Source organism: Cricetulus griseus, chromosome 7 (assembly GCF_003668045.3).
Source record: "Cricetulus griseus strain 17A/GY chromosome 7, alternate assembly CriGri-PICRH-1.0, whole genome shotgun sequence".
Classification (NCBI taxonomy): domain Eukaryota; kingdom Metazoa; phylum Chordata; class Mammalia; order Rodentia; family Cricetidae; genus Cricetulus; species Cricetulus griseus.
In genome coordinates this window covers 68,915,255-68,940,448 of record NC_048600.1, presented here as the reverse complement: position 1 = coordinate 68,940,448, position 25,194 = coordinate 68,915,255, and the positions used below count along the sequence as shown (strand labels likewise).

Below are 25,194 nucleotides of genomic sequence, written 5' to 3'. Positions count from 1 at the left end.
TTTTATTTATTTTTGTTATCATTAAGTTGTACTTACTCCTTTCCTGACCTGTGTAGGATACCCACCAACCCCTCACCCCCAAACAGGGTCTGTATGCAAATCTGACTGTCTTTGGATTCTGATTCATCCTGACTCTGAGCACCCCCCCCACCCCCGCTTGTGCCACCCCAAAATACTGGATTTAAAGACATAGAGATGACCGTGTCCAGCCTAATTTCTTTTGAATGGATTAGATTTTTTAAAAAATCAGCGATGTTTGGGCTGGAGAGATGGCTCAGAGGTTAAGAGCACTGACTGCTCTTCCAGAGGTCCTGAGTTCAATTCCCAGCAACCACATGGTGGCTCACAACCACCTTCAATGAGATCTGGCGCCCTCTTCTGGTGTGCAGAATGTTGCATGCAAAATAAATAAATAAATAAATAAATAAATAAATAAATAAATTCTAAAAAAAAAGGTGACAGTCACATGATTAGCCATTAAAAAAAAAATCAGCGATGTTAGTAAATTTCCTTGTAAAACAGAAAACTCCAATCATATTATAAATAGCCTCCAAAGGAGAAAAACATTTGAATGTTAATCATACATTACACTTAATGCACTTTGACAAAGATTATTATCTTATTTTAATTGTCATAATCCTAAGAGGCAAATACTATCCTTACCTTGGGAATGAAGAAATCACATTCAGATACACCAGGCAACCTAATAAAGTCTAGCTCGATGCTACCTTAAATTATAATTATATATGACATGTTGTGTCTATAACTAGATTCTGTCAACAGCTTCGCTAGATGGAAGTCTTCTCTGATGGAACCTCAAAATTATTATTCATGTGATTTGAACTTTAATCTCCCTCCATCAAGGACTGTGAGGCAGGTGCTCATGTTATAGTACAGTTTCTACTTCTGTAGCTTAATGAATATGCCCCATCCTGTGGGTTGTTTTGATGCTCTAAAGATCCTGGCTGAGTCCTGGGACACTGGGTAAAGTTTCCAAAAGTGAACTGCCACTTCAGGGGAAAAGTGAAGTGGAAGCTCATCCATAGTTGGCTACATGATACATTATGTGCAGTATGGGTACTGTTAAACAATGTCTAGTACTATCTAAATCCAAGTAATTTTTTCTTTTTAGTAAAACATGGATCCATCAAGGGTGTGTGTGTGTGTGTGTGTGTGTGCGTGCGTGCGTGCGTGCGTGCGTGCGTGTGTGTGTGTGTGTGTGTGTGTGTGTGTGTGTGTGTGTGTGTGTGTGTGTGTGCGCGCGCGCGCACCAGAGGATGATGTCAGGTGCCCTGCTTTCTGTTTCTCCCTTAATCCCTTGAGGCAGAGTCTTTCACTGAGCTTGCTGTTTTTGCAAGATTGGCTAGTCAGCAAACCCCATCGGTTTGCCTGTCTTCACTTCCCACAGTTTATCAGTTACAGGTGTGTGGGCCTTTCCTGTGGATGTCAGGGATCAACTCAGGTCCTTTTGCTTGCACAGCAAACACTCTTACCCTCTGAACCCTCTCTCTGGCCCCTAAAAATGATTTTCCTTTTGGGGACAGGGTCTCATTTATGTAGCCCTGGCTGGCCTCAAGTTCACAGTCCTTAGCCTCTGGAGTGCTGCCACTCCCTTCTGATTATAGGCTGTCACACCTTCCTTATGTATTAGTCTCTCTGTTTCTCTTAGAAAAGATTTACAGGCCACACTAAGCCAGATGCCAGGCACTCTGTAGATACTGCTTAATTGCCAGCTATCTGTTTTAATTGTGACATTAATTTTGATAATACAGTTGGATGCAAATTTTTGTTAAAAACACACAATATGTGGAGGCAGGGGAATCTCTGTGAGTTCAAGGCCAGCCTGGTCCACAAATGATTCCAGGACAGGCTCCAAAGCTACACAAAGAAACCCTATCTTGAAAAACCAACCAGCCAACCAAACATGCTACGTAAACCTGTAGGCCTAGCTACTCTGGAGACTGAGGTGGAAATGTCACTTGAGCCCAGGAGTCCAGGTCAGCCTAGGCAAGACAGTGAGACTAAAGCAGCCTCATAACAAGGAAGGAAAGAGGGATGGTGGTGGAATGGAGAACAGTGAAGAAGTAAAGTAGGAGACTGGAGAGGTGGCTTAGTGGTTATAGAGGACCCAAGTTCTGTTCCTAGCACCCATGTGGTAGCTTACAACTATGTCACTCCAGTTCCAGGGGACTCAATGCCCTCTTCTGACCTCCTGGGAACCAGCATGCTAATGGTGCACAGACATATATATTCAGGCAAAACACACACATAAATCTACTACAAAATTTTTAAATAGAAAAAAATTTTAGAGAACTCCTTACAGAGTGTATGGTGTAATTCTATTGTGACAGCATATTTTATTTAAAAAAAATTTCCTGTGCCAGGTGGTGGTGATACATGCCTTTAATTCCAGAGGCAGAGGTAGGGTGATTTCTGTGAGTTCAAGAACAGCTTGATCAGCCAGGTGATGGTGGCGCACGCCTTTAATCCCAGCACTCAGGAGGCAGAGGCAGGCAGATCGCTGTGAGTTCGAGACCAGCCTGGTCTACAAGAGCTAGTTCCAGGACAGCCTCCAAAGCCACAGAGAAACCCTGTCTCGAAAAACCAAAAAAAAAAAAAAAAAAAAAAAAAAACCAGCTTGATCTACAGAGTGAGTTTCAGGACAGCCAAGGCTATTACATGAAGAAACCCTTGATCAAAAACAAAACAAAAACCAACCAAACAAAAAAAGGTTTCCCATCTTAAAAAAAAAAATCATTTGACAACTGAAAATGCCTTATTTATTGGAGGAAAATACCAAGTTAACAAGTCAGGCACTTGGCACCAAGCACACTGGAATGAAGTGTAGAGCCAGGTGATCTTTTGTCTCTGGGGAGTAATCTGAAACAGGATTAAAGCTGTCCTCTACCTTGCCTGTTTACACCCAGATAAGCCACTGCAGTTTGGGTTGAGCTGGCTTTCCTATCCCAAGGGACTGATAGGGACTTCTTTGCCTGGCCAAGAAGCATGGATTACACATACAGTTCATTTGCTGAGCCTGCTGTGTTATGTCCTCTCCTGCTTGCTAGATATTTCAGAAGTAGCTAGATATTGAATGTCATTCCCTTCTAAACCTTTACACCTCCGACACTCAGAGCCTTTTGTTTTAAGAGGAGAAAGCCTGACAAATGAATTTAGTAAGTTATGTTTTATTGACACTTACTAATTGATAAAGTAACCAAATTAGAATTACTAGTTCAACTATCTACTGAAAGTTCTCTGTTGTAAGCAGTATATATTATGGACGTATAAATTATGTATACATTCAAACTATTTTGGAGAATATTAGGACATTGCTATAAAAGGGAAGAATTAATTTAATTGGTTTATATGTTTTTTTTTCTGTTCCTTGATAGCAATTGGGCTCCATTTTCTCTCTAAAATATAAATATAAATAGACACTTCTTTATGTATTGCTCCATCTAAGAGGGAGCCTGACTAGAAAAATCTTTTCTACATGCTGCCCAGATTAGCACATATGAGGCCTGTCTCTGTGAAGAGAAAGAAAAAAATGATAACTAGGGCAACTATAGTGACATAGCAACAGTAATGAAAACCAGTTACATAGGAGAGATAGCAGATGCACTGTAAACTTCCAGAGAACATTTCTAGGCAGTTTATATTTACTCATTGGATCCTCGTCGAGGAGGTAGACACTAATGTGAATCCATTTCTAGAACAGCAAAACAGGATGTACAAAGGTCAAGTATTCTGCATTTTTAAGTCAGTTGTTTGTGACAACATCTTCATGTGTAGCCCAGGCTGGCCTCCATTACAGGCATGTACCCATAGCCAGCTGTTGTAATTCTAAACCAGCATTCCGTACTACCTTCCTAACCTTTCCTCTGTATACCAGTGTTCACTATGAGTGGATGTATCCTGTCCATGTGGTATAATAATTCTAAGCCAAGGAATTAAATTAACATTTATTCTTGAATTTGGGCATTTTACCTTGTGGTTATCTAAACAATAGTAAATGCAAACTACTCTTTAGGGAACACTGGGTTTACACAGGAAAAACAAGCAGCCAGTCATGATTAATTCACAAAACAGTTAAAAGCTTTGCAGAGACAGACTGATTCTAAAGTATATGTGAAAATAGAAGGAGCCTAAAAATTGAATGAAATTTGAAAACTAAGAGTAAAATCAGGGCCCTTTCATTCCCAACTGCATGTATTAACTTTAGTGGGGCCGGAGGTGCAGGATGGACAAACAGACTACACATTGGATTATAGATACAAAATTAAACCTAAAAGTTCTAGAATAAATAGTCTTTGTGACTTTGAAGAGTATGCTGAAATTCCTGAGGCAGAACCCAAATCATAAAAGAGTTGGTGTATCAGAGTTCATGCAAACTAAACTCTTCAAAAGACATGGGCACAAAAGACAAAGACCAGAAAAAAAAATCATATATGTAGTGGACAGGGGACTTGTTCTTGAGTATGTAAAGAACTAGGTTTAATTAAAACAGAATTGAGATTACAGTAATAAAACAAAACTAAAATTTAAAAATGGCCATTGGTAGACAGGTGGCTGTGGTGCATGCCTTTAGTCCCAGCACTTGGGAGGCAGAGGCAGGCGGATCTCTGTGAGTTTGAGGCCAGACTGGTCTACAGAGCGAGTTCCAGGACAGGCTCCAAAGCAATATCCTGTCTTGAAAAACAAAAAAACGAAACAACAACAACGAAAAAGTCATTGGGATTCTGGAGAGATGGCTCAAATTTGGTTCTCATATGTAACTCTATATCCAAGGGATCTGCAGATACCTGCACATAACCTGGCATTCACCTATATGGACACATACACATAAACAAAGATAATAAAATATTTTTTAAAATTATTTTTTAAAGATTTATTTATTATGTATACAGTGTTCTGCCTGCATGTGTGCCTGCACGTCATAAGAGGGCACCAGATCTCATAATGGATGGTTGTGAGCCACCATGTGGTTTCTGGGGATTGAACTCAGGCCCTCTGGAAGAGCAGCTAGTGCTCTTAACCTCTGAGCCATCTCTCCAGCCCAATAAAATCTTTTATAAAAAGATATGTCATTAGTATTAATTAGTTACCAGGAAAGTGCAAATTAAAACCAGAGGGACACTATTTTACACCATAATGACTAAGATGAATGCTGGCCATAGAGAGTGGTGGGCAGGATGTGGAGCAGTGGATTCTCACACATGACTGGTGGGAAGGTAAAGTGCTAAAACCAGTTTGCAAAAGTGATGGACAGTTTCTTAGAAAGTAAAACCTGGCTGGGCAGTGGTGGTGCACGCCTTTAGTCCCAGCACTTGGGAGGCAGAGGCAGGTGGATCTCTGTGAGTTGGAGACCAGCCTGGTCTACAAGAGCTAGTTCCAGGACAGCCTCCAAACCACAGAGAAACCTTGTCTTGAAATTCTAACCCTCCCCCCAAAATAAAACATATACTATGCTTAAAATATGATGTAGGATTTCCTTTCCTATATGTTTCCCCAAAGAAACGGAAAGTATGTACTTAGGATTTAAATTTTTTTTATCATTTTTTTATTTGAATTAGAAACAAGATTGATTTACATGACAATCCCAGTTTCCTTCTCCCTCCCTTCCTCCCCTAGATTTATTTATTTATTTTTAATTTCACATGTATTTTTTGTTTGTGTGTGTGTGCATGCATGTGTGCACTTGGTCCCCACAGAGGCAGGAAGAGAATGTTGGATTCCCTGGAACTGGAGGTACAGGCAGTTGTGAGCACTGAGAACTGAACTCTACAAACCATTTTTAATCACTGAGTCATCTCTCCAGCTCCATTAAATATCAAGCATAGTCTGTGTGATTCATTTACATGAATCAGTGGGAAAGACTACTGTCTAACTAGTCATTTCAAACACAAGAAAAATACCATTTCCATAATTGCATGCACTCCTTCCTTGTCTGCCTTTTGAGACTAGTTCAAGTAACAGTGGTTTCTTTGGGCTTTGGCTAGCCACACAGAAGTAGATCAGTTAATAAGTACAATTTGAAACTCCCCCAAGAGACGTCACAATTCAGTTTCAAAGAACCATTTCAAGCTGTGCATGGCTGCCGTTCCTGAAATCTTGGCATGTAGGAAATGAATCAGAAGCTCCAAGCCATACTTAGTGATGTTAGTGGTACTTGGGTCATGTAAGACCCTTTCTCAAGACTGAAAGTAAGGAGCTGGGAAGATGGCTCCTTGTGCAAGCATGAGGACCCAAGTTTGATCTCCAGAACCCACATTAAAAATACGGTCTGGAGAGAGGAGTTAAGAGCATTTGCCGTTCTCCTAGAGGATCCCAGTTCAGTTCTCAGCATCCACATCGAGGCTCACAACCATCTGTAACTCCAACCCTAGAGGATCCAATCCCCTTTTCTGGACTCTGTGGGTACCAAGCAGGCATGTAGTGCCCATCATAATTCAAGTAAAATGCTTAAAGATAAAATAAGTAAACCTTAAATATGTATGAGCATGGTGGCACCCTAGTACTGGAGTTTGTTGTCCAGCCAGCCTAGCCTGGGGAAATTCCAGGCCAGTTTAAGACCCTGTAACACAAAAGTAGATAGCATCTGAGGACCTCTACATGAACGTCTATACAGTATGCATCCCCACTCACCCACATATATAATGAAAAAAAAAATCTGAAAACAAACCTAGTATGGGACAGTTAGTGTTCGTGTTGTTGTGAATAACTGTATTGATAAATCATACCTGTTATTGATTAACAATGTTGTGATTATGTAGGAAACAACTTTGGCATTTGGTAGAATTTAGATACCCTTCTTTAATTTTACCCAATCCTTCAATGTCACTAGTAAAGGTATTTATTTTTACTTGATTCTCTGCATTTTCATTCCTGATCCTTATCGTTTCATTATGACCAACTGCTAATTATTAGCATTCACTGTTGTTACTTATATCTGATTTAAACTTTTGGTCATTTGAAAATATGTAGGACTAGATAGGTGGCTCAGTGGTTAAGAATGCTTGGTGTTCTTAAAGAGGACTTGAGTTTGGTCCAGCAGCCATGTCTAGTAGTTTACAACCACCTGTAACTTCAGCCCCAAGGAATCTGGTGCTTTCTTCTGGCCTCTGTGGGCACCAGGCACATCTCAGACATAGGAAGAAGAGAGAAAGAGATGCTTCAGTGGTTAAGAGTATTTACTGCTTTTTCTAGAGGACCCAGGTTCAGCTCCCAGCACCCACATGGTAGCTTGCAACCATTTTTAAATACTTCCAAGGATTCTGGTCCCCTTTTCTGGACTCTGTTGGCACCAGGTATGCACATGGCGTATATGCACACATGCAGGAAAAATACCTATACACATAACAATTTTTTTTAAATTAAAAGATAAATTTCTAAATATATAGATCCTTATGTGGTGCATAAGTATGCTGTTTAACAAATATTTTTGTAGCTACCACCCAGGTTTAAAAGCTGGAGCAGGGTTGGGGTTATAGCTGATGGTGAAGTGCTTGCCTGGCTTTCATTCCAACCCAGCTGGGGAAGGGAGTGTAGAACATTGTCAGCATTCCAGGAGTTTGTATGAGGCTTTTCCCATTTGGAATCCTGCCCTGGGGTGCCCTCCTGGCTGCTAAGAATTTTACTTTGACCTATTTTTGTTTCTCTAGACAAAAAGTGTTTAAACTGTTTTTGAAATTCGTGGCAATGGTTCTCTGTGTGCTGTTTTATATAATGCTTTCCAAGAATCATCCCATCTATAAAGCTGTGATTCATTGTTCTTTTTTATGACTATGCCATTTTTATTCATTTTAACCTTTGGGGCTACCAGAGATGGCTCAGTAGCTAAGGGTGCATATAGTTCTTGCAGAAGACCTGAGTTCTGTTCCCAGTGCTCCCATCAGGTGGCTTATAAACTTCCACCTCCCACCCTATAACACCAGAGCTAGGGTGTCTGACACCCTCTTCTGGCTTCCACAGATATTTGCATGGGTGTGCACATGCCCCAACACAGACACATAAACAAAACTGAAACAAATCTTTTTTAAAAATTGTTTTTCTTCTTGATAGACTTCTAAGCTGTTTCTTAATTTACAGTAAGACAGCTTGTAGGCTGAGCTATCTAGGAGGCTGAGGCTGGAGAATACTTGAGGCTAGGAAGTCAGAACTAATTTGGGCAACATAGTGCCATCCCATCTTCAAAAAAAAAAATTTGTTATTCTTGCTTTATTCTTGTATTTGCCATTTACAATTTTGATAACAACTAAGAGCGTGCAGTATGCAGTGCCTATATATACAGCATCTCATTTAGCTCTCATTTTAGATTTGGAAACTGAAACACATTATCTGTTTTATAACAGAAAACCAATGGGTACTAGGGCCTGTCACTTCTCCATACTGGCATTTCTAAAATTACTGGAATACTTCTGAAAGTCTTTGGATAGCTAGGTGAGTGTCACTTTGCACCAACAGTATCTAAACTTGGCTTTAAACACAGCACATGCCACATAACTTTATTTCAAAGTTTAAATGCTGAACTTAACTGAGTGTACCCAGTTCCCAAACTGTGTACAAGTTACTCCTTCTCTACAATGAGATTTTAGGAGAAGCCTCTTACGCAGTAGACCAGTCTGATGTTGCCTCAGTGTGGAATGTGCTGAGTTGTGTCGCTGTTAGAATGCTTCTCCCTGGGCATAGTTTGTTTGTTTGTTTGTTTTTAAAGTGTAAGGGGTTTGTTTTGGTTTGTATTTTGTTGAGGGGACTCAGGTAGCTCAGGCTGGCCTCAAATCTGCTTTATAGATGAAGGTGACCTTGAACTCCTGATCCTCTTCCCTTCAGTATGACAATACTTGGCTTTAAAAGTGTAGGATTTTGAAAATGTATATATTTTAAGCAACTTTAAGCTCAAATGAAAGTGACTATTAATATAGTAGCAATGTTGAATTTTTTGCAACAGATTCAATATTCTTTGAGGATATTTGTATATAAATACTTGAGGTTTATACACCTGAAATCTGAAAATGCAGTTTGATGAGGAAAGTAAGATGGACATTTCCCAAGGCATCCATCTTAGGAAACATCTTAAGGTCCATTGTTTACTTAAAAATAATAACCTTTGGGATTGCAAACATCACTTGGTTTAAAAATATATTTCAGCAGGGTTTTTGTGTTGTACAAATACTTAGTACACAAATTATTGTGTTTTAATTAGTTGTTCTTGAGCAAAAGCATTGTGAGTTTTTTTCCTTCTTCCCCCTCCCTTTTCCCCTTCCTCCTCATCTCCCATGGCTTGGAACTCACAGAAATGCACCTGCCTCAGCCGCCTCCTGATTGCTGGGATTAAAGGTGTGTGCTATCATTCCCACCCAGTATTGTAATTTTTTTTTTAAGATTTTATTTATTTATTATGTATACAACATTCTGCTTACATGTATATCTGCACACCAGAAGAGGGCACCAGATCTCATAACGGATGGTTGTGAGCCATCATGTGGTTGCTGGGAATTGAACTCAGGACCTCTGGAAGAGCAGCCAGTGCTCTTAACTACTGAGCCATCTCTCCAGCCCTCAGTATTGTAAATTCTTAAAGTAGTATATGGGAATGAAAAGAAGCTTTATAGAAATGTGAAGAAAATTTGAATTTGGAGAAATGTGGGTTGGTAGGCAGTTATTATGGATGTTAAAGAAGCTGCATGTTAACAAACAGAGTAGCTAGTGAAAAGGAGTGAATAAAGGCAAAACACAATTGCTTGAAATGTGAATTTAATATTTGAAGGTAGGTTCTAGCTGTTTAAATATAAATCAGAAAATGTGACGTGTGGACTAAACCAAATAACAGATGGGAAAATGCTAGAGTAGCTTTGTTCCTGTGTGGCTGCACCATGGTGAGCAGTGGGGGTGTTTCCACAAAGGTAAGCTATCTTCATGCACTGGCTACTGGAGATTCTGTTTCATGGTGAATCTGTTTCTTACTGGCTAAGGCCTTGGTTCCAAGGGTAGTTAAACCTGTTTGGAGCTATGCTGAATTGCTGGGTACTAAGGTACAGTTAAGGGTGGTAGTTTTGGTGTGCCCTGGTACAGCTGTAAGTTGACTAGCAGTGACACTGTGCTCATGTCCATTCCAGAAAGCTAGAAGAGAATCTCAAAGTTGTTACCTTAAAGAAATAATCAGTGTTTAAGGATATAGATGTATTTTTGACTTTACAGACTGCTACATGTATCATAGCATCCTGTGTGGGGGGGAGACACTCAAATGCACACATATGTAACTTAAACTTTTTTTACATTTAGAGAGTGTGTATGTGCGCACACACTTTGATAATTTGGTTCTTGTGTATGGTGGTCAGAGGATAATTTTCAGGAATGAAGTCTCTTCTTCTATGTGTTTTGATCCAAGTCAAGTCCTTGGGTTTGGTAGCCAATTCCTTCTCTGCTATCTTGTCAGCCTTAAGTGTGGCCTTTTTTTGCTTATTCAGTTTATAATTTTTAAAAAAGTACCCATTGGATATTGTGAATTTAACTCATTTCCTGGTATATTCCTTATAACAAGATTGGCAGAGGAAATAAGTCAAAGAGTTCCTTTGATCTAGTTAACTCTCAGTATTTCTCAGTTCTGAGGACAAACATCTTTACTTCTTATCTGTAGACTTGGGTGAAATAAGGAATGTTTGTTTCAACTCTGTATTTTAATTATAGCAGAACTGTCAATTTCTTTTCTTCAGTTTCCCTTGAATGTTTGCTTACTTCATGGGCTGTTCTTGCAGCCCATGTTAGACTTACCTCTGGACTTCGAAGTGAGGTTCAGGATTGTATGCTCTGCAGCTAATCAGGTCTGTGTCTTGAACACACTTACCACAAAAGTGGCTACAGTGCCTGTCTCAGCAGGAGTAGAGTCTTCCTGCTTTGAAGAAATCAAAGGGAGAAATTTAAAAAAATGTTTCTGGTTAGGGTAAAGGATACTTAACCTGTGATATATAAAATAATACTTTTTAAAGTAGTCACATTGTCAGGAATAAAGGAGAATTTTGTGTTATATTTACATAATACAATTTTAGAAGGGCAGAATTTTAATTTAATTAGTCTCCATGGTTCTGTGGGCTGGTGAGATAATGATTTACAGATGGCAATGTTTATCAGTTTATGAGGATTCTGTTTCTTTTTTCTTTTCTTTCTTTCTTTTTTTTTTTTTTTGAGATAGGGTTTCTCTGTGTAATAACTTTGGCTGTCCTGGAACTCTCTTTGTAGACTGGGCTAGCCTTGAACTCACAGATATCCTCCTGTCTCTGCATTTTGAGTGCTGGGATTAAAGGCAGGCGCCACCACTGCCTGGCTCCACATTGTGTTTTTAAGCTGTCTTTTTCTTGCAAACTCTGCCTTCACTTATTGGTTCCACTGGTTGCCTCTGCCTTCTGTGGTCTGATCATCCTTTCTCAGTGCCAGTTCCATCTTGAAGGAGGCCCTGGGATGCCACATTTAATAGTTCCTCCTCTGTTTTGTTCTGATGATAGCCAGATTGTCTTTAGTAAACTTGCGTACCTGTCACATAATTATAGTTGTTCTGAGGCCTCTGTGAGCCATCTTTACCATCCATGCTACTGCTTCTCTTAAAGTCTCACTCACCACTGTCTCAGTTGTGGTTGGCTGACTGTTAAGACTTCCTTGGTTTGCATCTTGTGTATCCATTATCAGGCATCTTCAGTTAATGTGTGAGGTAGGTGGCCAAGAGTATGAGCCCATTTAATATAACTTCTGGCCTCACCACAGCAAACTTATGTATAGGTGACACTGGTCTGAAGAATGACTGGAACCTTCCTGGCTCCCCCTCCTTTGCTTTTTGACTGTCAGCAAGTCAGCAGATCAGCAGCTGGAAGTCAGCAATAAGTCCATGCCTGACAGGGATTGTTTGTGAGATGGTCAGTGTTTCCACTCAATGCCTAGTTATTTGGGTGGAGGAGGGCTCCTAACAGCTGAATCCACAGAAGGAAAGCCAACAGAATGTATTCAGCTTCTGTGTATGGTTCTAGGCTGTGGATGATGGATGGTCACTTGAAGATTTCTGTACCTGCTTTTCCTACAGTTCATTAATCGTAGTTACTGTGGGTTGTCTGAGAACAAAGGACTCGATTAAAACATGAAAATGATGTCAGTCTTAATAATGGCAACTATTATGTTTTAACTGGTGACTTTTAAATAAAATGCTTATTAAACTAATTCATAATTTATAGTTACAGACTGTATTCCATGTTCACTATTACAGCATTGCTCATCATTGTCAAGTGATAACTCAGAATAATAATTTGTTAAATCAATGGGTTTGTGAAATTGTTGACTTTCAATATTTGCTTTTTGGGTAATAGTCACTCTTATTTGATTACAGATTTAAAAGATAAATGATTGCAAGGATAGTGTGGTTGACTCACTTGAATTTTCTCCTCTTCCTAGACCTGCTCCAGGCCCTGGATCAAAGTGGTTCTTTTCCTCCCCACTGACTTGGAACTGGAAATAGAGAAAAGAAGCAATCATACTTTCCTTTTAATTGACCTGAGACTCCAAGGACGGAGACCCAGTGAAATAAAATTATTTTGACGGCCATTCCTCACGCTGTGGAGCTTCCTGCCTGGAGCCTTGGAGCCTTGGTGGTGCTAGTTCAGGCCTTGGAGTGAAAGCATGAGTGAATTCTGGTTGTGTTTCAACTGCTGTATTGCAGAGCAGCCTCAGCCTGTAAGTATCTCTTTGATTTGGATGGGGGCTGCTGTGTCATACTGAAAACTACAGTTCTAGGACTGTCACAGAGAATAGCGGACTCCTGGGCTTGGGGGCACACACCTGTAACCCAGCACTCTGGTAGGCAGTAACTGGAGGAGCACTATGAGTTTGAGGCCAGCCTGATCTACAAAGCAAGTTTAGGGCTGGTCAGTGCTTTATAGTAAGATCTTACCCCCCACCCCCACCCCTCCAAAAAAAAAGAAAAAGAAAGAAAGAAAGAAAAGTAAAATAAAAGGTTGTATATCTTGAGGAAATAGTAGGTGTCAAGAACTGTGCTGGGAGTCTGATATGATGTATGCCTTTAATTGCAGCATTTGGGGGTTGAGGTGAATTTTAGAGCAGTTAGAGCTGCATGGAGCTGCTGTAGGGCCCATTGCTTATCTTTGAGAGGGTGGCATTTCACAGCAGTGACAGATGCAGGAACAGGGGAGGAGGCCTGTGTTAAGTGCCATATCAGCTATTAGATTGGTGCTAGGATGGTGTGACAGCCAGGGCCCTGAAAGTTCTTTTCCACTCGCCTACTAATTTCCTCCCTGCTCTAGTTTCCAGCTGTGGCAGGGTCAGTTGTTTTGTTCACAGTCACACAGGTGTTAGGTGCCACAGGGTGACTTCTTCACACAATCTGTGCTGCCTGGCTTATGTCAACTTGATACAAGCTGGAGTCATTTGAGAGGAGGGAACCTCAACTGAGAAATTGAGATCGGACTGTAGGCAAGCCTGTGTGGTAGTGTCTTAATTGTGGAGGAGTGCCCATTCCACTGTGGTTGGTGCCACGCCTGAGCTGGTGGTCCTGGGGGCTATCAGAAAGCAGACTGAGCCAGCCATGGGTAGCAAGGCAGTAAGCAGCACTCCTCCATGGTCTCTGCATCAGCTCCTGCCTGCTTAAGTTCTTAGCCCTTCGTGCCTTCAGTGGTGGACTGAGATGTGGAAGTGTAAGCGCAAGCAAATAATAACCCTTTTCTCCCAAAGTTGCTTATGGTCATGTTGTTTTGTTACAGCAATAGGAACCATAAGACACAAGCCCTATTTTTGTGCCTCTTAACCTTTATGCAGAGGCCTACATCAATTCATCTCTGAAAGGCTGGGGATACAGCTCAGTGGTGCAGGGTTTTGGTTTTGGTTTTGAGACAGAGTCTTACTGTCTAGGGTGGCTCAGAGCCTGTGATTCTCAGGAGACTGGGCTATAGGTTTTTGCATCATGACTCTCAGTACCCTTTCTGAATGCTGTAGAGGCCAGACTATGTTCCTTCGTGTCTTCAGGACCTAGTATTGCCTTGGGGAATGTGTTTGTACATGCCAGCTGGTTGGCTGAACAAATAAATTTTGTTTTTTATTCAACTTTATAACAGTGTACAAGGATGATTAAATTTTAAAATATATTTTTTCATCAAATCACACTTACATAGCAAGCACTTTAACCAATGAGCTATCTCCTCAGCCCCATGTTGCCATGTTTTAAGAGTGTGTATAAAAAAGTGAGCATATTGTTTGAGCCTAGGCCTTGGGAGTTATAAGAGATGGACTGTGTGTAACATTTGGCATGCCAATTATATATCTGTGTGAACTATTCCACAGAAATCCTTAACCTCCTTCACTTTCTGAAGAAACATATACAACAGGCTGTTTGGTCACCATAGTCAAAGAATACTTTGCTATTGGCTTCAAGCACACACTTAACGAGCACAGTCATAATCTTACGTCCTAAATTTCACAGAACTGTATGTTTACTGTTGATGAAGCCAGTGTCAAGACAGCCTTCTCTGAAGGTTGCTTGGTCACCTCTTAGAGCTTTCTCAAGTATTTGCTAGGATGCAGTGCCACATGCCAGCTCTCCCACTCCTTTATTACTCTGCTTTCGCACATTCCATGAGTGCAGAGGGAAGAACATCACACACGACAGAAAACAGGAAGCGGTTTTCCGCAGTCCTTCATGTTAACACAGTACAGTACGTAGCATAATAAAGAGCCGCAATGTTTCCAGCTGTGGTACCAATGTCACTGCTGCTGTTAGGTAGCGCTAAGGCTGTAGGTTTTTTAATTGAGCACTTCCACCTTGTAACTCAATTTTAAAAGTTCTATGAGCAGCTTTCAAGGGAAGTGAGTCTTTCTGTTATTGTTCGGTAGAATACTGACGACTTCTCAGGTGTCAGATTGATTCAGGGAACTCCCATGTGTTTACACTGCCTGCCTTCTCTTTCATATCTCCCCACAAAGCAATGATAATGACTTGTTCAGTTTCGATGTGTTAGTGCCCTAACAGCACCTTGGAATTTCTGAACGAGCCAAGTACTGATGGAACAACAGTGAACAGACATTTCTGCTCTCAAGGGCTTACTCTGGTGGGAGAAATATTTACTCTGTAGATAAGTATTTATGATGTCATGTGGTGAGAACTGCTTTGTGGGAAAGGAAAGCAGGTAAAGAAGAAAGGGATGTAGGAGAAACAGGGATATGTATTTAAATAAATCCAGAGAAGGCCTCTAAGAAGGTGAGAAGCAAGGCCAAGGGGAGTAAGTTGCACCCATACTGATGAGGCGGACTTTAGTCAAAGAGCCTAGAGTAAGCAAAGAAGTGCAGAGTGGGAAGGCATCCATGAAGACAGTGTGCTGGGAGCAGTGAGACCACTGGTGGGGATGAGGCCAGAGAGATGGCCAGAACCTTTAGCTTTTCCAGGCTATAAAAACCTTTCGAAATAAAAACTGGTTGCATGTTATAACCAAGATGCTAGTGGGAAGACTTTCACACTTTGTGAGCTGTCTGGAGTTGAGTGTGCAGTGTATTGCCTTTTTTTCCTGTTACGTTTTGCTCTGATGTTCAGTTTTAACCCATGATACAAAGTGGGAAGAGGCTGCAGATGACTGCTGGACCTGCCACTGGGCATCAAAGCAAGAGAGTTGGATCTTCAAGGACAGTGGTTGGAGAAATGGTGTTGTTGTGATGGACTCTGGACCTTGAGTATTCTGTCTTTGGTGCAGCTGGAGAGAAGCAGTGGCAGTCTCATGGAGCAGCTGGAAGGCATGAGCTGGGAGCATTTGTGATTTCAGGGAGCCATGTGAAGCAGCAGAGTGGCTGCTGAGGCACTTAGACTTCACTGAAAACAGAAGTGCCTGTTCGTGATTCATTTAATCTCACACAAAACCATAATTATAATTGTTTCAAAACACTAATTTACTTTAAAAAATTATCCTTGTCAATTAAGATGGTTGATGTCCCTGTCTTTTGGAAGAGCATTGAAGAGGACTGACTAAATGTAATTGTGCAATTGAAGTCGAAATTCCAAAGACTGAAAACTGCCTGCCTCCTGAGTGGCCACAGTGCTGTGTGCCCCAGCAAGTTTGGATCTGCAGCTAATAAAGGCTTGTTCTCAGCTCTGGGAGGTGCTGGAGCCCTGAGGTCAGACCTCACTGGAGTTCTCAGTAGTCTGCAGGATGCCTTTGGAAGGTCTCTTCTTTCCTCTAGAGAAGGCAGCTTCTGTGCTTTGTGCCCCTGCTGTGATGGACAAGCAACCCTGTGCAGAAGCCTCCAAGGCTGAGCCAAAATAGACCTTTCCTCTTTTTAAGACAGAGACAGAGAGATGACCAATGCAAGTGTTTCCTGTAGGACGTATTTCTTGTACAGGCGTTAAATTGAAGTACAGAGAAAGTGTGACATTGTCTTCATTCACAGGGCCTTGAGAAATTAGGAAGCCTCTTGACAAAACTGAGCACAGATGGGTTTTCATGATCCAGCCCTGCTATTTGTACTCTTAACCCACTAGGAGCTGTTGGAGAGCTAGATGCAGATGAGATACAAGATGGGGAGCAGAGTCAGAGGGAGTGGAAAGCCTTTAATTGATAATAGAGAACCCATCAGTGTGGCCTTGGCTACCCTGCAGTGCTGTTGTGGCTTGCCCGGAAGTTGCACGGACCCTTCTGCTTCAGATTCCTAAATATTTGGCTTGTAGATACCAGCTGCTGTCTTACCTTTAGTGCTTTTCTTAAGTTGATCTGATCCAGTTCAGATTGGGGTCTCTCTCTGCCGCCCTTCCCTTCCCCGCCCTTCCTCTCCCTTATTCTTACAGTTAGCTGTCTTGCAGTTGTAATTTACAAGGTTACAGCTAAGAAAACGAATCATTGCATTAGTATTTAAAAGACAGAGTCAAATTCTCTCTGGTTTTGTGAATGTGTAGAATTATTGTTTCAGCAGTGCTTAGCAGTGCCAGGGATAGCCAGCATGGAATGGGTGTCTTGTCGGTGGACAGGGTGTCTTACACTTTGCCCTTGGTTGAGCTACTGGCTCTTGTCTTGTCTGTATGTATTTGCCCTTTAGTGTGTTGGAATCTGAGCTTTGGGATGTGAACAGTCAATCTCACGGGACAGTGACAAATGATACCCATAGTTCCTGTAGCATGTTGGCTAGTTTGGCTGTCACAGGATCTTCATTAATGATGTTTTTACTTTAGTTTAATAGTCTAATGGGTAAAATGAAATTGTTCTTACAGTTTTCTTTCTTTGTACTTATGATTGCTAATGAGGTTAAGCTTTCCCCTATTTCTTGCCCTTCCCCTCTTTCTTTCTTTCTTTCTTTCTTTCTTTCTTTCTTTCTTTCTTTCTATCTTTCTTTCTTTCTTTCTTTTCTTTCCTTCCTTCCTTCCTTCCTTCCTTCCTTTTTTATTTTATTTTATTTTAATTTAATTTAATTTTATTTTATTTGAGACAGGTTTTCTCTGTGTAGTCCTGGCTATCGTGAAACTAGCTATGTAGACCAGTCAGCCTCTTCTGGGATTAAAGGCATGCACCACCACTGCCCAGCCCTCTCGATCTCCCTCCCTCTCTCCTGTTTGTTTTTTAAGACAGGGTTTGTCGGTAGCCCTGGCTGTCCTGGAACTCACTTTATAGATCTTGCTGGCCTCAGACTTAAAAAGAGATCTGCCTGCCTCTGCTTCCAAAGTGTTGGGATCAAAGGTGTATGCCATCACCATCCAGCTACTCAGCCCTTTCTTAATTTCTTGTTTGTTTTTGTTTTTTTGAGGCAGAGTTTCTCTGTGTAACCTTTGCTGCCCTGTAACTTGCTCTGTAAACCAGGCTGGCTGGGAACTCACAGAGATCCTCCTGCCTCTGCCTCCTGAGTGTTGGGATTAAAGGTGTGCACCACCACCGCCCAGTCCTTTCTTAAGTTTTTAAAAATGTTATTACATTATATATTTATTTAGGGGAGGCATATTTGTGACATGACACACGAGTGGAGGTCAGAGAACAACTGAGGAAGCCAGTTCTCCCTCTCTACTATGTGGGTCCTGGGCATTGAACACAGATACTTAAGCTTGGCAGCAAGTGTCTTTACTACCGAGCTATCTTGCTTACTCTTTATTTTCAAAATGGGGTCTCATGTATCTCTCGGGCTAGCCTCGAAGTTACTATATAGCCATAGATGATCTTGAGCTTTTTTTGTTGTTTGTTTGATTGTTTGACAGGGTCTCTCTATATAGCCCTGACTGTCCTGGAACTCAATATGTAGACCAGGCTGGTTTTGAACTCATAGAGATCTGTCTGCCTCCAGAGTACTGGGAGTACAAGCTTTTGCCACCAGGCCCAGCACTGACTTGTGTCTTTGATCTTCCTGCCTCCATCTCCCAAATGCTAGGATTACGGGTCAGCTCCCACACTTAGATCTGGGCTTTCATCCTAGGCAAGCGTTCTGCCAACTGAGCTACATCTGCAGCATAAAATTAAGCATATCTTGATGTGTTTATCGATTAGTGTGATTTTTCTGTATTTCATATTCATAGGCACATTTTTCATATTCTGAATACAAACTATTGGTTGCATGTGTGTACACACAATATGCACACATGTATGCGTACATGCTTGTGGAAACCAGAGGCTGATGGCAGGTACCCTCCTGAGTCCTTCTCTGTCTACCTCATTGAACTTAGCCCCTGATTTGGTAGTCTATCATGGAAGGATCTGTCATAGTATATTGTAGGCATGCTATGTAAGAGTCTTTGTTAGAAGCAGGTACTAAAATGTTTGGAAATACTCATCTATGGTCACGTGTCATGTGTGAGTCACATGCAGAGTCTGTTTATTCTGCTTTTCATGAACTCACCATCATGCTAATGTCATGGTCTCTTTTTCCTACTTTATACTGTCCTGGTTTTGGGAGGGCAGATCTGTCCTGTGTTCTTATTTTATATTTTGGCTAGTCTTAGTGGAATTTTCCAGACAAATTTCAAAGTTGTTCTGTCAGGGTTTCTAAAAGACTCATTGAGATTTCAGTTAGATTTGCATTGAGTTTATAGATTCATGGAACTAGATATGTGTCTTCATTTGCAGACTAATTCTGCAAAAGCTTATTTACTTATTTAAAGGTAGGGTCTCATCTAAACCAGGCTAGCCTTCAACTCTCCATGACTTTGGTTTTCTGATCCCCCTGGTTTCACCTCCTCAAGTGTTAGGGTTACAGTTGTGTACCACCAACCTGGTTTTATGTGGTGCTGGAGATCCAACCCAAGAACTAGACCAGCTGAGCAACATTCCTAACTGAAAAGCTCTGTGTGTGTGTGTGTGTGTGTGTGTGTGTGTGTGTGTGTGTGTGTGTGTGTGTGTGTGTGTGTGTTCTCATGCACATGGATACTGGAGTGTGTGCCAGAGGTTGACTCTGAGTGTCCTCCTCAATTCCTCCATTGTTCTCTATTTTTTCCTTTGACATAGGGTCTCACTGAGTAAATACTAGGTTCCTGTATTGAATTTTAGTCTTGTACTATCTAATTTCAATATGTATAATACTGGCTTATTTGACTTTTAGGTTATGAATCTCAGGATGATACACAAATTAGAAATTTCTTGAAATTCCCCAATTCAGTCCTTCCACTCTTGTCCATAGCATATGCACATAAAGCCAGTGTCTTTGTCATTGTTTTATTGCTGTATGTCCCGCGCGCGCTCTGTATTTCTCGCCAGCAAGAAATCATACACGGGACACTCGGATCCTTCTGCAGGCAAGCTTTAATGCATCTTACCAGAGTGGAGACTGAGCGGAGACACTAAAACCAAGAAAACCATCCCTTATAAAGGCTGACCAGCCGCCTGGGACGTGTTACCCTATGAATGGCTTCAGCTCCTCAGGCAAAAATGAGCCACGGGATAGGCAGAGATCAAAGGAATGGAAATTACCCAGCGCCTGTGAAGTAATTTACATCTTGGTGTCTTTAGGCACCATTATAATGCAGGAAAACGGCTTCCTACATATCCCCCTTTTTTTATTAATTAATGAAAAGGCTTTATATTATTACAAGCAAATAGGTCACCCATATGTTGAGGGATAGAGGCAGAGGTTGTACCTTCCCAAAATCAAACATTAAGACTGTGTACGGGAGTCACCATCAGGCTGTTAGCTTGACCCGAAGTACTCTCGACCTGTCCTCTGCCGTTTTTCTGGGAAAGGGATTCTCGGGGCAGGTAACCCTTATGCAGGTCAACGTACCTCCCAGAGAAGCCTGCATAATAGGCAACTCTGTGCGATGCCTTTGCTCAGCATCCCTCATTGGGGCTGCACAAACCAGACACTCTACCCTGTGCAATGAGCCTAGGCTCCGGGTGTGCAAGAGCTGTCTGGCCGGCGGCCTATTGCTTAGCCAAAATATAAGCGCTTGGGCGGTCTCTTGGTTTGAGCCCTGGAGCTTACATGCCAGTCAAAAGTAACAGCAATCCGCAAGCGGCTGCATCAAACAATTACACCCCCACCCCTTTTCTCACAGACCAGCCAAAAATAACAGCAATCCGCAAACGGCTGCATCAAACAATCCCACCCCCACCCCTTAAGCAGTGACAATCTCTCCGCCAAGGGCAGGAGTTAATCTGGATAACAATAGTGGCTCTCAATTCCTGGGGAGCGGGTGGAGTTTCGACTTTTGAAGGTCTGAAGAGGCTCTTCAGGTTGAATCTTTCTGGGATCCACAGGGGATTCTCTTCATCCTGTGAGAAAACACAATATCGCTCCCCTGGATCTTATGAGAATAGGATCCGGGCCTCTCTAAAGATCAGTTAAGATATCTTTCTGTTTTACCATTTACTTTTGGCCTTTTAGGTTTTGAGGTGAGACGCTTGGCCTCGGTATGGCCCCCAGCGTTAATGTTTATGAGGCTTTAAAGCCCCAGGCATTCCAGGCCTTTAAGAAGTGTTGAATAGCAGGCATGGCCTTTTCCCCTATCAAAGACTGGGAAAGCCATCTGTAATTTTCTCCGCTCCTCTGATGGTAAGAAGGAGTCGGTACCAAATAGTGGGGGTGCTGATGGAAGCACACCCGCTGGCATTTTTGGCAGCCGATATCTATCGGGGTGGTATCGAGCTGCTTCTTTCTCTAGCTCTGCTTCCTTGTTAGAGTCTAAAATCTCAGAGTCTGAGCTGCTCAGCTCCAAGGCTTCCAGTTTCGTTGTAGGGCAGAGGCTAGGTTTTGAGTCCTCATCTCTCCTAAATTTACCGGGGTGTGACTGGCCATTCCCCATTCTCTCTCCCTCCTTCTCTGTCTCTCCCTCATCCAGCTGAGCTGTTCCTTTTACTCCCTTGTCAGTAGACATTCCAGGAGGTCCTTTTTTCTTATTTATTGTTGTTTTTTTTTAACAAATTATTTACTCCCTTGTCACTAGACATCCCGGGAGGTCCTTTTTTCTTATATTTTATTGTTAGGCGCGCCCCATCTCTCACCACATTCGGTTTCTGATATGTAATTCTGGACTTCTTTAAGATTGTTTCAACAGTGAGAAAAGTCAAAATAGCTCCTAGTAAAAGCATAGAAGTCTCTATATTAACCTCCCACAATAGCAACATTCCCAAGCCAAAGTCCAGAAAAAAAAAAACATACCTCTCCGAATTTACCATCCTGCAGTTCTGAATCCGCCTTGTAGCCAAGGGGTCTCCGCGGTGCTGGAGATGTTCATATGTTCCCGGGTTTCGGCACCATATGTCCCGCGCGCGCTCTGTATTTCTCGCCAGCAAGAAATCATACACGGGACACTCGGATCCTTCTGCAGGCAAGCTTTAATGCATCTTACCAGAGTGGAGACTGAGCGGAGACACTAAAACCAAGAAAACCATCCCTTATAAAGGCTGACCAGCCGCCTGGGACGTGTTACCCTATGAATGGCTTCAGCTCCTCAGGCAAAAATGAGCCACGGGATAGGCAGAGATCAAAGGAATGGAAATTACCCAGCGCCTGTGAAGTAATTTACATCTTGGTGTCTTTAGGCACCATTATAATGCAGGAAAACGGCTTCCTACAGCTGTAAAGAGACAATATGACAAAGGCCACCTTTTATAAAGGAAAGCATTTAATTGGGGACTAGCTTACAGTTTCATATGATGGTTCAGTTCATTGACATCATGGCAGGGAGCATGGCAGCATGTACACACTAGAGCAGTAGCTGAGAGCAACATCCTGCTCTGCAGGCAGAGAGGGAGAGGGAGAAGGAGAGGGGAACTAGGGAACTAGGCCTAGCATGCACTTTTGAAATCTCGAAGGTGTGGGTGCCCCCTTGCCTCCCCACACACTTTCTCCAACAAGTCCACACCTCCTAGTCCTTCTCCAATAATGCCACTCCCTGATGACTAGGCATTCAAAAGTATGAGTCTATTGGGGTCATTCTTATTCAAACCACCATAGTCAGTCAGTTTGGCATTGTGAAAGACATGTGTCTGTAATGGAATCTATCTTTCGAAGCTGTGTTGTACATCTTCTCATTGGTAGATTCAGTTTCAAGTGTGGTTAAGTACTAATATAAGTCAACACTTTCTGTTTATTTTGTTTTTAATTACCTTTGTAGAAATCAATGCACTTAATGGAAACCTGTATACTAAATATTAGTAGGACTTAAATCTTTAAAAATAATGAAAAATATAGATAGTAGTTTTTGTATTTTCCTCCTATATCTCATCAGAAAAATTTAGTGCCCCTAAGGTAGATGTATTCCATGCTGTAGATTTGAATTCAGAAATAGAGTTACCTTTGGGGAGCTATGGAACAAGTCAGGGCTTCTGTGTAGCCTAGACTGTCCTGGAATCTGGAATCTTCCTGCTTCATCCCACAAACACTGGTATTACAGGTGTGTGCTGCCACACCTTGACTGTGCTGTCTGTTGCCACAAACAATCACCATGGAAAGAAAGTTAGAAAACCCTTTTTGATGAATAAGAAAAACAACTGTTTTCAAATAATTAAAAAAAAAAAAAGTTGGCAACTGTAAGACTTCCGGAAGCTCAGGCCTCCAGGATCTCAGCCCAGGACCTCGGTCACCCCAATCACCAGGCAGAGTTCGAAGCTTGATGCAAACTGCACGAGGCTTTATTATAGTTGTTAACGAGTTAACCCCATGTTAGCTCGGGTCTTTCATCCATCCACCATGGCCGATGGCTAGGAAAGACAGCTTAAAGTGTCTGCATAGAGATCTTATAGGACAGCGTAAGGGGAATGTCTAGGGGTATGCACAGGCTCAGGATTGGTGTGCCTTCAGGCTTGGAGGGTTTGCCCTGTGTTGATTGGTCAACTGGTTGTTATGGCCCATAGGCCCTCCCAAGGTGGTTGCTATGCTCTGTGCATCATTGCTGTTCACTTGTCCCTATAGCACAACCAGAGCCGTAAAGCATAGCACCACCAGCTAACTTCTGGATTGGTTCCTTGCCACGAGGCAGGCATCTAACCTCCTAGTGACTAAGACAAGGTCAGGCAAGCACGTGTTCGGCTGTTATGGCTGACGAAATGGGGAGCTGGTCCCTTCAGCAACTAAGTGCTAGCTTTATTTTCCTGTGCCTGTCCCAGTTGCCTCTCGTCATACCACAGTCCTCTATCTGCAGACCACGTGAGGAGCTCATGTTCACTGGAAGCTTTTATGAGTAAAACATTGCTCAAAAGACCTTATTGTTTGTAAGTCATCTGACCACATCTGGTTGATTGTTTTATTTAGAAAAAGACAATCTGTAGTTACAAGTTCTGTGTGCAGTGATGACATGAAAATCTATGCCTTTCTTGGTTATGAATTCTTAAATGGCCAAAGTAAAGTTGCTTCTCCAACACCAGTTTTTTTTTTTTTTTTTTTTTTAATTCTTGGATTTTATGAACCTTCAAGAATGAAGGATCAGGCCTTTGAGGTTATTGTGGCTGGGTTCTGGCTCTCACGTGACTTTGATACGCAAGTAAAAATGTTCTATTTCATTCCTTTTAAATCAGTAACAGGACCAGGTGGTGGCAGTGTATGTCTTTACTCCCAGCACTGAGAGGCAGAGGCAAGCAGATCTCTGTGAGCCTGAGGCCAGTCTTGTCTACAAAGTGAGCTCCAGGACAGCCAGGGCTACACAGAGAAACCCTGTCTCGAAAAAACACAAACAAATTAGTAACAGGCTGATAAAGTTTAGAATGAAATGATTATCACACACATTTTCTATAACTCAGGAGTGTTAGAGTTTAATTATTCAGAATTAATGATACAGTGATTTGGCTGTTCTTCCAGAGGACCTGAGTTCAGTACCTACCACCCAAGTTGGGCGGCTCACGATGACTGACCTGTAATTCAGTTCTAAGAAATCTCACATCCTTTTCTGTCCTCTGGGTACCTGTGTACACACATTTATAAATACATGCTTACACAAACACCCATAATTTTAGAAGACATTTTTAATGAGTCTTTTCGTCTGTAATACTAACACATAGTCGGAACATTCTCCCGCTCCCAGTGTAAGGTGGGAGTAGGAAGAGGCCCCACAGGTTCCAGGCCAGCCTGGTTTGTTCAGTTAGTAATTAGTTACTAAATAAAATAGACACGGCAAATTCCGCCTAGCTTTCTTCACAAGAAAGAGGACAGAATTTTCAGTTAAGAAGAAAGATGTTTCTGTTAAGAGAGGAGAGATTATATCATGCTCACCTTCTACAAGGAAAACCTAACAATTGGAAAGATTTTCTGTGCTCTAAGACTCTAGAGATGTGAGGGAGGGTGGGGCTGACAGCATCCAGGGCCAGTATAAATGTCACAACTACAAAGCCAGGTGGACTGAAGAGCCTGAGTTAGGAGGATTGCAAATTCCAGGCCAGCCAGGGCTACACAGAAGGACACCCACTGACCTCTAAACACACAGTACTTTTCAGGCATAAAGTGAACTTTTTTTTTTTTTTAAAGTAACAGCACACTTTTCAAGTGCACGGTATTAAAAATTCAGGACAAACACGGATGTAATTGTCAACAGCCAGGGGAATTCCAGAGCTGGGCCTTAGCAAAGCAAACAGGAAGCTTGAGAGGGAGTTCTCAGCCCCACCTTGTGGACGTTGAGTAGAGAGTCACTGTGTTTCCTGGAACACTTGGCTCTTACAGAGCCCTTCATGAGCTGCCAGCCACCCAAATAATCCCTGCCATACTTAAAATGCTTTTCATTCTGTTTAAGGTCAGAGGTTAGAGGCACAGACGTGAACTGTT

General features: G+C 41.9%; 1 protein-coding gene across 2 annotated transcripts in view; it reads left to right on the top strand.

Moving 5' to 3' along the window:
* Nucleotides 1–25,194, top strand: part of LOC100758446 (CDC42 small effector protein 2) — a 77,542-nt gene that overhangs the window by 40,377 nt on the left and 11,971 nt on the right. For both annotated transcript variants that reach the window (XM_027427484.2, XM_027427485.2), the window contains one exon: nucleotides 12,436–12,714. In XM_027427484.2, coding sequence (XP_027283285.1) covers nucleotides 12,661–12,714 — 54 coding nt within the window. In that variant the 5' untranslated portion in view covers nucleotides 12,436–12,660. The remainder of the gene's footprint in view (nucleotides 1–12,435; nucleotides 12,715–25,194) is intronic.